The 13221-nt window shown below is 44.0% G+C and overlaps 1 protein-coding gene across 4 annotated transcripts in view; it reads left to right on the top strand.

Moving 5' to 3' along the window:
* The first annotated feature begins 5645 nt into the window (after window positions 1-5645).
* WDR26 (WD repeat domain 26) overlaps window positions 5646-13221 on the top strand; it is a 32533-nt gene continuing 24957 nt past the window's right edge. For 2 of the 4 annotated variants that reach the window (XM_080616984.1, XM_080616983.1), the window contains exons 1-3: window positions 5646-6467; window positions 8056-8155; window positions 8272-8328. In XM_080616984.1, the coding sequence (XP_080473110.1) occupies window positions 6106-6467; window positions 8056-8155; window positions 8272-8328 (519 nt within the window). In that variant the 5' untranslated portion in view covers window positions 5646-6105. The remainder of the gene's footprint in view (window positions 6468-8055; window positions 8156-8271; window positions 8329-13221) is intronic. The other 2 variants (XM_080616981.1, XM_080616982.1) reach the window with 1 other exon arrangement.

Raw genomic sequence — 13221 nt, forward strand, 5'->3', positions numbered from 1 at the left:
GGCTGATATCTAGGATAATCCCAGACAGATAAATCATGCATGCAAAGCAAGTCTGACATATCAGATTCACAGTATATGTAATATTGTCTTGCTGCACATGCTCAGAGAAGTTGCACAGTAAGTACCAGCCTGGCATCAGACCTCTTGCACATGTATGTTTCATCTGACCATGCAGAGAAGTCTGACTTCTCCCAATACACGGCAACCTGCACATCCAGAAAGATACTGATGCCAACAGAAATATAGGGAAAGCCATGCCAGATACATATTCCGTTCCTATGATAAATTGTATTGACCACATAATAATATGGAACACCCTGTATGGAACAGGACATTCTGTACCACATGGGATCCTCAGCACTTTCTGACATTTATTTTTGTTACCACACCATGCTGTGATTGCCCAGGAGAGTGCAGAGGTCAGCATCAGTGTATGTACACGAATTCGGCAGACAGAAGACACAGTGTGATTACCTAATATTTAACTAGGTTACAATAGCACTAATGCACTTATCCTTGCCACATGAGCTCAGCTACAAGGCTTCCTACTGGAGCTTTGGGACATTGTATCAGTAACCCCCAAGACATGACAATTACTGAGTGAGTCATCAATGTTGTTTCCCCCATACCACAGGGATTCTTCTCAGAAGTGTATTTATAATCACAGCAAAGTTAAAGTTGGTCAGGATCCTTTGCAGGTCAGCCTCCTGCTCCAAACAGGGCTACCTTCAAAGCTGAATTAGATTGCTCAAAGCCTTGTCCAGTCTAGTTGTATCTTCATGCATGGAAAAGTCCACAGTCACTCTGGAAATGTGTTCCAGCACTTAGCCACTCTCACTTTGAACTTTTCTTACCCACAATTGGAACTTCTCTGGGTGCAACTTCTCACTTTTATCTCTTGTCCTGTTGCTGCACATCTCGGAGAGAGTGCCATCTCCTCTGTAATTCCCTCTAAGAAGGTGAACACTGTAATTAGATCCTGGTGTAGCCAAACCCACTTTCTCAGCTTCTACTTGTACATCATGTGCTCCAGCCCCAAACACCTTCACAGCATATGCCTGCTGGGTATATTGATAATATAGCTCTGCAGGTGTTGAACTGCCATGCTGAATTTCTTTTGACCACTAGGATTGCCAGGCCCTTTTCTGCTGGGCTAGTCCCAAGCCAGTTGGCAGTCAGCCTGCAGCACTGTATGAGGATGGCCTGTCCCATATTCAGGACTTTGCACTTGTCTCTGTTGACCATCATGAAGCTCTTGCTGGCCTATTCCTGCAGCTTGCCAAGGCTACCCTGAATGGCAGCCGTGGCCTCCAGTATGAAAACTGATCTCCCCAGTCTGGTGTGGAGATCAGCTAAAAACTTGCTGAGTGTGCATTGTGTCCCATCTGAGTCACTGATGAACATATTGAAGAGGACTTGCTCCAGTATCACTCCCTGATCCCTCCTAACTGGGCATCAGTCAGACTTTCAAACCAATGAGGCACTACTCTTCAAGCCTGGTGGTACAGCTTTTTTTTTTTTCACACACATAGTCGGCCCACTCCATCCACATCTCTCCAGTTATAAGGTTACTGAGGAAGACCCTATCAAAAGCCCTAAAAAAGTCAAGCTTAAATGGCATACTGTGATTTCCCCTTGTTCACTAAGCCCAAAGTCAGTGACATTGGGTCAGACATACTGAGCTTAAAGGCCTAACATTTGTGTTTTTTCAATCATGGGCAGTTTTCTAAATGCCTTTCAAATCTCACAGGGAGTGAACACACAGTAACACTGACCAGCTCCCTCAACACTCAAATGCATGCCATCTGGTCCAGGACTTGTAAATGACCAGTTTGATTCAGTGGGCTTCAGCTTCATCCTCATCTACTGTGGGTAGTCCCCTTTCCCCAAAAAGTCTACTACCAGCCACACACAGAAGCTTGGGAGATGTGCAAGTCTTCTTCCCAGTAAACACCAAGGTGAAGGGGCCCTTGAATATCTTGGCCCTTTCCTTATCACCAGGACAATCACCCAATTCTGCAGCAGGCCCACATTTTCCCTTGCCTTCCTTTTGCTGTCAATGTACCTGGAGAAACCCTTTTCGTAACTCTTCACATTCTCTTTCAGCTGCAACTCCAGTCATGCTTTGCCTTTCATATTCCACCCCTTTACTGAAATCCTCCGCATAAGGCGATGGAATTGCAGCCCAGTGTAATTTGCTCACAAATCCTCTATCTGCTGAACGTTTTCTAGAAATGCTGTTTAAGGAGGGTTGCTGTTTTTCATCCATATTCCACCTTTTGAAAGTTGCAAGCATGTGCAGATGCCTGCTCAAGCACTTATTTAGTTGGTACTGTGGAAAATGCTATTGTTCTAAATTATTCTTTCTTCCGTTGTTCTTTGTTATTAGTTGGTTTGTTTCCAATAACCACAAATTTGGAAAGGATTTGGAAAGTAAAAATATACATACATATGCCTGATACCAGGGAATCAAACGATCCACTACCTTCATCATGCAGCTTTGACTGCTAATCCATCTCTAGTATTTTGTAATATTTCAGCTCTGCCACAGCAGCCTCACACGGCTATCATCAAAAAACCCAGCCCCTTAATGAAAGAGTTCCTTTCTATTATTCAGATCTGGACTTTCTGTCCCATCCTCCTCTAAAACAAAATAAAACCCAAGCAAAATAGCCAAAGTTTGGTTAGTTCAAGTCAGCACACAAATGATAAATTCAAGGGTGGTTTTCTTTTTTAACTTTCCAGACCTAGAGAAGAAAAGCGTTTCTTGCTTTTCAAGCATTTCTATTTAATCTACACTGTCCTGAAACAGATTTTTACATCTAAAGATACCACTTGTTCAACATATTCTACACTTTGTTGTTTTTGATATTGAGTGATTGGTCTCTTCTGTCTTCTAAACTTCCACCAGAACTAGTAAGTGTTTCTGCAACATCTCTCTATTAAAGATATGGGCCTATGCAACAGGAAGTTGTTTGAATTACAATCTAGTCAGAATTGTGCACATTTTGCATGCTTATGTATTACCTCTACTTCACTAACATGATTGATACTATGACAACTGTGTTTAAAGCTGCCTAGGTTTGTCTTTAAAACTCCTCTTAAGGGCGTTGATAAGTTTGTCAATTTTTATTGCAGAACTCTTGCATTTATTCTCTACTTTTGAGAAACTTCAAACATGATGAATGTGTACTTCTGTTTAAGTCCTCTGTCACAAGCAAGATGTGTTTTGTGTTTACCAACCAGTTGTTTCACCTCATTGCTCAAAAAGCTGCAAGCTTATTTGGATTATCATTAAATCTTCTCTCTCTCATAAGGGTGTGGAATAGAATTAGGATCCAAATCAGGGTTCAGCTGATAAAAGACCATCAAAGCATGATGCCACTGCCCCATTCCAGATTCTCTTTTTCCTTGCTCCAGCATAGGGAGGGAAGTCTGCTAGCCACAGACATGACTCAAGACCCCCTCCTGGTGACTAGGAAAAGCCATAGGTGACAAAGGAGGAAAGGAGCAGCACAGGAGCTGGGGCTTGCACCATCCCAGCAATACCAAGCTTCTTTCTCCAGCCTTTTGTGCTTCTGCTGGGATACCTCCTCTCCCAAAGAAAGCAATGGGAGGGTGGGGGGAAGAATCTGCACTGCAATTAATGCAGTAATATGTACCTCTTAAAAGTCATCTTTCTGGTTCTTTCCAGCTCCAAACACTACTCCTGCTCCCTGAGAATATTTAATTGAAATGAATGGGGGAAGCAACATCCCTGTGAGATCCTTTTCTATCACAGAATGGTATATAAAGCCACTTGCCCATACGATGTTGTCCAGCTATAGGGAAGGGATTTTGCACTTCTTTCACACTTTCATCACAGATATACTCTCCAAAGGGTCATTAAGACAGGATCAGGTGCGTGGGAGCTGCAGGCTACATGCAGGTAACAAAAGCAGCATCTGACTAGTGAATGCCAGGCTCTTAGGATGGTGGAGAGCAGCATGGCACTGGCATAAATGTATGGCAGGAAGGAACATTGAGGCACAGGGCAGGAAAGAATGATGGGCAACCTTACCTTCCCCAAAACCTGGTCTTGCTCTTTAGAGTTCACTTTCAGGTGCCTTCACAGGGTCTATGCCACTCTTTGTACTGTACTTCTCATCTTTACCCAAATTTTTGAATCATAAATTCAGTAATGGCCACCTGGGGAGGGGGAGAACTGAGGAAGAACTACTTAAGAATGCTGAAAAGACAGAGCAATGAAGGCAACAGAAGATATGGCAGTGGTGAAGGCTAAAATACATTGTATTCTCCAGCAATGGTTGGTGAGCTAAGTAACATGAAATCAACATACTCCTCTCTTTGAAAGACCAGTGTTGAATTTAACCCTATAGCCACAGCTAGGCAGTGCTCAGCTACAAAGCTCTTTCCAACTCTCCCTCTAGTATAAGAGTGCTTCAGCTGTTAACAGTCAAATACCTTCTGTGGCCTCTTCACAGGGCCAAAGTACAGTACCTACTTCCACCAGCTAGGCCTCGATGCGTTCTCATCTTTCTCTGGTTTCATTCCTTTCATGATTTTTTGTCTCTTCGCAGATTCCTCCACTGGTCTTGGGCCTGTGATTTCCCAGTTGAACTTCTTCCAAGTTCCACTCGAATGAAAGCACTGTTGTCTGTCCAAACTGAACAATCCAACATAAGCTGGTCAACATTCAGTGTTCCTAACACCGCAGCTTGTCAAGCGGAGGATGATTAGATGTTAATCTCAGCTTTCATTAAGAAAAAATAAAGTTTTGTTATTTCCCTTTGGGTTCTGGAGAAAAGCTTGGGAATACCAAACACAAAAATTCTAGGCTCTAAACCAAGTAACACACAATAACCCTATTTTTAAAGGCCAAGATTTCACTCACTTGTGACTTTTGACCAGAGACCTGGCTGAGTGTTTGTGTTTGCCCTCCATCACACAGAAGAGAACAGGAGGGAGATACCTTGGGGCAAAGACTGGGATGCCCAAAACACCCAATGTTTTCTGACATCATGTCCTGATAAGTGTACCTCAACTCTGAACATTCCTGGAAGATCAAAATCACCCTTCGCCTCCTGCTTCCATGCCAATGCACACAGAGAGTACATAAGACAACAGCAGTGGGTCTGAATCCTTCCAATAACCAACCTGGGCAACGACAGGATGCAACTTCACTGAGCAGTTCTCCATTTCTTAAAAGAACAAAACCCAGATTGCCTCAGGAAATTACTGTAACCCTGCTCCACCCGGTCACTGTCCTGTCCCACCGAGCCATGTCCGGGCGGTGGGTGCTCACCACACATCATGTGCTCCCACCACACGCCTTCACACATCTCCGCCACCGAGCTCATGCCCCATGACCGAGGGACCCCCTCAGGCAGAACGCCTGCGGCCCCCATGGGAGCCGGTAGACCCCTACCCTGTAGGCCGGCCGGGCGCTACAGAGGCGATCCGGGAGGCTCCTGCGGCGGCCCTGAGGCCTGCCCCGTCGCGCCCCCCGGCACCTATAGGGCCCATACCCCACCCCCCGCCCCGGGCGGCGGAAGTGTGTGTAGGGGGCAGTATAGGAATTTCCTGTGACGTCCCGGCCCGGACTCCATTAGGCTGCAGCTGGGCTGAGAGGAGACAAACCCGGCGGGCAGCAAACGGAGCGGGCCGGGTGCCTGGGGCTGCCGGCCGGGGGCTCAGGGCAGCGGCGGCCGCCATCGCCAGAGGGAGCCCCGAGCGGGCGGCGGCGCTGCCTCCGGGACCCCCGGGGGGCATAGGGCTCAGCTCCGCCTCCCCTCACCCCCCTTCCCCCTCCCCCCCGCCTCCCCCTCCTCGCCCTCCCGGCTTCCCACCACGGCCGCTCTCGGTGAGGAAACTCTGGCCTCCGCTTCCTCCTCCTCCGACTCGGACACCGGCGGAGCCTCCCCGCCCCCGCGGAAGAAAGCCCGGGCCTCCCCGGCGGCGGCGGTGGAGGGAGCAGGAGAGCCCGGGGCTTCCGCGGGCAGAGCAGGCCTCACCTCGTCCCAGTCCCTCTCGCTCCCCGCCGGGCTCGCCCCCGCCGCCGCCCCGCTCAGAGGCAGTAGCAGCGGCAGCGGCGTCAGCAGCGCCATGCAGGCCAACGGGGCAGGAGGGGGCCAACAACAACAGCAGCAGCAGCAGCCGTCGCAAGGGCCGGTGGGCCCGGAGCTGGGCTGCCTGAGCGCCCAGAACGGCGAGGCCTCGGCGGGCACGGCCGCCAGCGACCAGCTGGCTCACGCCAACGGGCTGCTGCCCTCGGCTAACAGCGCCGGCGGCAGCCCCGGCGGCCTCAGCGTCAACAACGGGGTGCCCGCCGCCGGGGTCCCCGGCCCGGCTTCCTCGGAGCTGGGGGGCGGCGGCGGCAGCGCCCTGAAGAAGAAGAAGCGGCTCTCGCAGTCTGACGAGGACGTGATCCGGCTGATCGGGCAGCACCTTCACAGCCTGGGCCTCAAGTAAGTGCCCGCGGCCTCAGAGACGACGAGGCCGCGGTGGGCGAGGGAGAGGGCGGCCTGGGAAAGGGAGGGGGGGGCTCCTTCCCTCCCTGCCCCGGCCTGGTGTCCTGACAGAAGGGCTCCGTGGGGTCGGGGGAGGCCCCGTATAGACGCCCCGCCGTCCTCCTCTTCCGTCCGCGGGGAGGGGGCCGCAGGAGGCCGGTGGTCCCCCCGGAAGATGGGCTGCCCGAAGCGGGGAGCAGGGGCGAGGGAAGAGGAAGGGACCTCCACATGGGGATTAGTGGTAAAACCTGCCCCGTCGCAGACTGGTAGTCCCCAAGGAGGAGAGAGCAGCGCCTGGGTGCGAGGAGGAGCGGTGGAGCAGGCCCTAACGTAAAAAAACCCCAACATGGAGCCAGAGATGTGTTTTCCAAGCCTGTGCCGGTTAGCTCGGTGTCCGCGAAGGGACAGGCCATGAGCGTCCTCTGCCAGGGATGGCAATATGGAAGTCGAGTTGCACACCGATAAGGGCTGATCGATACAAATGTGTTAGTAGGGGAGAAGTTATCTGGTAAACATAATGGAGTCCGAGCTTGGGGGGGACGGGGACGGGTGAGACGGCTATTTACAGATACGCTCAAAGATTCGGCTTGACAGCTCTGAGGAAGAGAGCACAAACTAAACTGCCGCTTAAATAAGATGTTTGGCTTCGCTCTGAAAACCTTCGCCCCTTCGTAAATGGCGAAGGCCTCTGAAGGTTTGCGCTGGACACGTTTTTGATAATAATCTTATCTGTAGCTTAGAAAAGACTGGTGTTGGCTCTTCTTTAAAATCAGAATAGGAAAAATAATTTCCAGGTGGAGTAGGGGAAGTCTAAGAGTTTAATCGCAACACTCACTTCGTGAGTAAAGCTAAAGCCAACACGTCATAATTTTGGAAGGAGGTTAGAGAAGTCCTCTCAAGTCTTCACCTAGTTGCCACAAAAGAAGTCTCCAAAACACTGTGGAATGGGTCAATAATAAAAAACTTAGCACATAAAATAAATTGCCTCTGACACAAGAGGCAAGTTTACAGCAGCAGACAACTCGTGACTGTTCATAGACGACACTACAGTAAATAAGCTATTTTTAGTGTAAAGGGGGAGGGCTATAGGTTCATGACTTTGTTTATTTTATTTTAAGGAGCCAGTCTTTTAATATGCAGTGAAGAAGGAAAAGTTAGGCCTGTTGCAGATGTAGTAGCATTCCATGTTCTTTTATGGGGGGGAGGGAGGGAGGCAGGGGGTAGTAGAGTGTAGCTAACAGCTTTCTAGTCTTTATCTTCCTTCATGAAGTTTATCTTCTGTGCAGGGATGGCTGTTTTTGGTGGCTGGTAAGTCACATACTTTATGGTACTTCAGTGAAGCTTTCAAGCTCATTGACAACTTGCTTTAGATACAGGTAGCTGTTTACATGTCTCAGGCAACTTTTTGGACAAGCATCTGAATCTGGTCATAGTATTCTTACTTTATTAAAGCTGCTTTTAAATATGGTTAACTGTTATCATAGGAGGCGGTATATTTGTGAGGGTAAAACTGGTCAGGTTTTTTTACACTGTATCTCTCCTGCAGCCAGACTGTTGATCTCCTCATGCAAGAGTCAGGATGTCGTTTAGAACATCCTTCTGCTACCAAATTCCGCAATCATGTCATGGAAGGAGAATGGGATAAGGTAACGTAGGGCTTATAGGACTGTATTAACCACTGTTTAAATTTATAGTATCTGTGAGAGAATTCAAAATCCACTCTCCTTACATACTTTTTTTTTTCTTATGCCGATTTCTACAGGCTGAGAACGACCTGAATGAACTTAAGGCCTTAGTGCATTCTCCGCATGCAATTGTGGTAAGAGGCACACTTGAACTCTTTCGGAGCTGTGTAGTTGGACTAATTGTAGTGGTGTAATCTTTCACTATGGAGTTGGTTGTCCGTAGCTCTTGTTTTATTTTTTTGTTGACTTTAAGCAGCTTGCATGCTATCTCAAATGTCATACTAATCTCAACTTTTTAATTCTTTTTTAGAATGTGAGATAGGAAGCCCAAAAGTATTGAGGCTAATATTTGGTGTACTGAATGCTAAAACTTTGTTAAACATACTTAACTGATAAAATAGCCTGTAACAGTCCTAAAATAGGTGAGTTTCTGCAGAAACTGCTTATCTTGAGTACTAATTTCAAACTTGAAATAGTTCTCACCATCTATGTGTTTATGGGAGTTAGGCTTTCTTGAGGGAAGAGAAGTTTAGAAATGAAATGCAGTAACGCTAATAGAGTTGGCATTGTAATAGCACATTACAAGAAGATAGAGGCTGCTATTGAACATGAACAATACTGTTGCTTTTCCAGATGGCTTCTGAGGAGCAAATGCATTTGTAATGCTGTTTGGGATTATATTTAGAGTTTTTATCTTTGACTGGCTTTTTTTAAGTTGACCCTAGATATAAAAGGTTAGAGGTCCTGTGACTTGACAGTTACAACATGTGGTGTTACAATTTTAGTTACTTTGAGCAAAGTGTGTCTTGGTTTGATTTTTCTATCTCGAGATGAAAGTCATTACATAGAATGGTTAGGGTTAGCTCTTCAAACGGCTTGCTCTGTTGTGTTTAAACGTTTATTTTAACAAAGTTAGAACAACTCGGTAGCAAGGCTTTTTGAAGTGTGTGACTGTAAACAATGAAGAATCAGCTGATGGCTGCTTAGCTCTACTTCTAGCTGATTCATTTGTTGTCAAGACAATTTCCTGTCTGGTGGGGGAGGGAGAAAAAGAGAGAACAGGAAGTGAAGTAGGAAAAACAGATGTTTAACACAACATCAGAGGGTACTGGACAGAAGTTTATGTTCTGTTCTATTAATTTGGTCAAAGCTTAGCACCTCTTATGTAGACTAGTATTTCACTTTCTCTTTTCTCAAGACTTGATGTAGGTAAGATTTACTGTTCAAGTAGTTTAGAATGTTGCATGCAGCTGTCAGTCGTTTCTGGAGCCTGAAAGTGTGAAACCACTGTATGTGAATATGAATGGTCATTTGAAACAGATTTTCTCACATTTCTAACTTCTGAAGTTACGAAGTTTCTCTGTAGTATTGGAACTGTTTTACGTGTCTGGGAGTTGAGGTTTAACTGAGCATTGTACTTTTTAGAGAACACAGTTTGAGAAAAAAAGGGGACATTTTCCTTTTGTTTTTGGAGGGCTCTGAAAACTTGCTCTTCTTGAATGTTGATGTCTAACTATTTGAATAAAACTTGGTGCAGTAAACATACTTGGTTTAGACTGACCTTTACCTGAACCAAGTATTAACTGTCTTCTCTTCAAAGTTGTTCTCCTTTATATAAACTTCATATAATTTAAAACAGATAACAGTATTAAATGTCTTTACGTGTGTGTGTTAGTAAGGCAATACTGATTTACAAAGATAAATAGAGCACACAGGAGCTCAATTGTGTGCGCACTGTCTTCACCTCCTTCCCCACCCATTTTTTTATCTGGTTGAAATTATGGGTGGGTATTTGTAAAGTCAGCACCTGGAAAACTAATGAAAGATCATTGCAGGTGAGGAGGGATGCTTTATCCTCTGTAGGTAATCCTGACTGCAATAAAGTCGGAGTTAACAAAGATGATAAATGTGATTAGGTAAAGTCCAAACAAGATGCTGCTGCAGGTAACTCTTTAAAAAATGGAAAATTAGGTTTCGTGTTTCCTGACTTGTGACTCATAGTGTATGACTAGATGTTTCAAAAATGCGTGCGTACAAGAAGAATGGGTTCCTAAAAGTTTGGATGACACACAGGATTTAACAAAGTAGGGTGTGTGAGTGTGTGTGGTTGGTGGTTTGCATTTGGGTTTTGGTTTGTGGTTTGTTTGTGTTTGTTGTTTTGGTTTTGTCATGTGTTTTTCTTTTTTATTTTTGTTGTTTTTTATTTGTTTGTTTGGGTGTTTTTTTTGTTTGTTTTTCCTTATAGTTAATATGACCTGGAGAAAATAACCAGGATACGTAACTGCTTTTGAAATGTCTGATCAGTGAAGGGGATACATATGTATTTTGAAAATTCTACTCCTGTTTTAATTTCCTTATTTCTGCAAAGTGCTGTAAGTTCTGCAGGTGAAAACACTACACATGAAATGGCTGATCTCAATTTGTAAACCTTTGATGCTGTGTGGTAATATGTTGGGGGGGGGGTGTGTGTGTGTGAGATGGCAGTCTGCTATTTCTATTTGTGTCGACACAACTGAGTGCTGTATAGTATGTGCTTAGTCATGTTTACTTTTCCAGCATAAAAGATACAGCTGTCTTGAGACAATCTGTAGGAAAACCCTATAGTTGATTCAAGAATGTTATTTTTAACTTGAGTAACACTTAGAAAATACCAGTTTCTAACAAACCCAAGGTTGTGCTTACTTTGGGGATACTCGAGTATATTATGGCATCTATGTTGGGTAACTAATTAAACTAGGAAGAAATCTGGAGGTGATTCCTGTTTAGTCATCTAGAATACACTTTTAAATTGTCCTCTTTGTTTTCATTTACTTCAGAGGAGTTTTCCCCCAGTTCTGGAGGTATGCAGCCTGTAGCAGGCAATGCAACAAAAAAAGTGATTTATATCTTCTTGTTTGAGCAAGTGCTCCACCTGCCTGTATGGTGCTCCTCTTGCTACCAGCATTAAGGGCAGGGAGTTAATTACTCTGTAAGTGATAGGATTTGGTATGGTTGAAGCCTTGTTAAATTTTATAGGCCAGAATATTTTTCTGCACTTTATGTATCAAATCTTACATGTAAGTTTTGGATAGCTTCTAAGTGCTTGATAGTCCTGTAAAACATTGATTAAAAAGTAATAAAGACTACGAAGTAATAAAAATTGGCGTCTTAGTTCTGCAGTCTATAAGCAGATAGCTGCTATGTTGAATTTGTCTTGAAACATCAGCTGATAATTTCAGCTTGTCTCTTGGTTACTCTCTTCATTTGAAAGAGTTCTTTCAGCAGTGTTTACTTATTTTGAACTCTTAAACTCCACAAGTTTTATTACTGCACTAAGATTTGCAGGGCAAAAATAATACCAAAATCTAATGCTAAAATTAGGTTATGTGATTTACTCCTTAAACTTCTGAAGATTTGCTGCTCTAACCAGTGATCAAAATGGCTGTTTCTTGACTGTGATAAAATGCTTGTCGTATTATTTTCACAGACGTGTTGCTGAGGATTTTACCTTCAGTTAGAGCTGATGAACCATGGTGCAGGCAAAACTTCCTAGAATTTAAGATTTTACAAGGGCTTTGCTGCTAACAATTAGGACAATGGAGTAGAGTACTAACTGTTCATGTTGATAATTGAAGGCTGTAGTTTGAAGAAAGCAAAATGGTAATAGTACATGCATTAAAACAAAAATCCCCCCATGTAAATCTGTTAACTCTTAGTTTTGCCCCAGAGTGATCAGAGGTTCAACTTGCACTTAAATAACACTTTTTTGTTTCTAAAAGCTAATACGTGTTATCCTCACACTCTCTATAAAGTGAAAAGAAAGGATGAGGTTGTGATAAGTGAACAAGGCCAACCAGAATGGAGTGCTGAAACTGTTGTACTGGACTCTTCTGTGGGCCTTGTAGGGTGAAGAATCTTTGCTACTAGCTAAGCAATGGGTGGTGACTGGATTTAACTTGTTCAGTAGTAAAGCGTGTAAGGATGTTGAATTTCCATTGCAAACACTGAGATGACAACAAGAAGTCCTAGGCACTTCTGTTACGTTGTATGTGGTATAATTTGGATTATGGTAATTTTTATTTTGCTTTTTTGGAAGGCAGCTAAAGAATATAAAACATGAATAAGTTTTTCTTGTGGGTGTATTGTGTCAGATTAGTATTATACTTGTTCTGTTTTACTTAAATAGCAGCATTTGTGCTTTTACTTTACAGTTGCTAATACTGTAAACAGTTCTCTTTCCCTCTAGAAGAGTTGTTTGGGCTCTAGAAGAAGTGATGTATTCAAAATGGTCTTGTCTACCATGAGAAAGTGGTATTGGAAGTAATTAGCAGTACTATTAGTAGGGCTTATAAGTAGTTGAGAGAAAATTAAGACAAAATTCAGTTGTTCAGTGAAATCTGTTGGCAGAGTCAATAGTTACACAAAAATAAGAAGTAAGAGGCCGTGGGCGTCCTGATTTCTGCTTTCATCCAACTTACTTGAGATAGGATGTCTCTGCAGTGTGACTTTTGCCTTAAGGAGGCTTTATTTGTGCCATTGTTTGTATATGCTGTAGGGCAATCAAAATAGCTTATAAAATCAATTTAATTTCCCTATCAACGCTTTACTGTAGTCCGTGTCTTTTGCTTAGATAGGTTACAGTTTAAAACATCTTATCTTTAATTCTCCATTATGTTAACAGTAGACTCGTTCACAAAGTATACAGTTACTATGTTATTCTGGAGGTTTTTATATTCCTGATATGCCAGTCACACATGGCAGTAATGACTTTTCTTTGAAATCATGTTTTCTAACCCAAAACTGAAGTTGTATCTTTTTGGCTAATTTGGCAACATGCCAGGTCCTAAAAGCAGGAGGGGACAAAGACTAATTAGATCCAGATACAGTTACCACACTTAAGGGAAAGATGATATAAATTTAATGAATATTATATACAGTGAATCAAGAAGGAAGAATTGGAAACATATTTTTTATTACAAATTGGAGGTATCAAGACTGTTTTTTCTTTCATCTGGTGATTATCATCAGTGTGAGGTGTCTGAGAGGAG

Source organism: Psittacula echo (assembly GCF_963264785.1).
Source record: "Psittacula echo genome assembly, chromosome: 4".
Lineage (NCBI taxonomy): Eukaryota > Metazoa > Chordata > Aves > Psittaciformes > Psittacidae > Psittacula > Psittacula echo.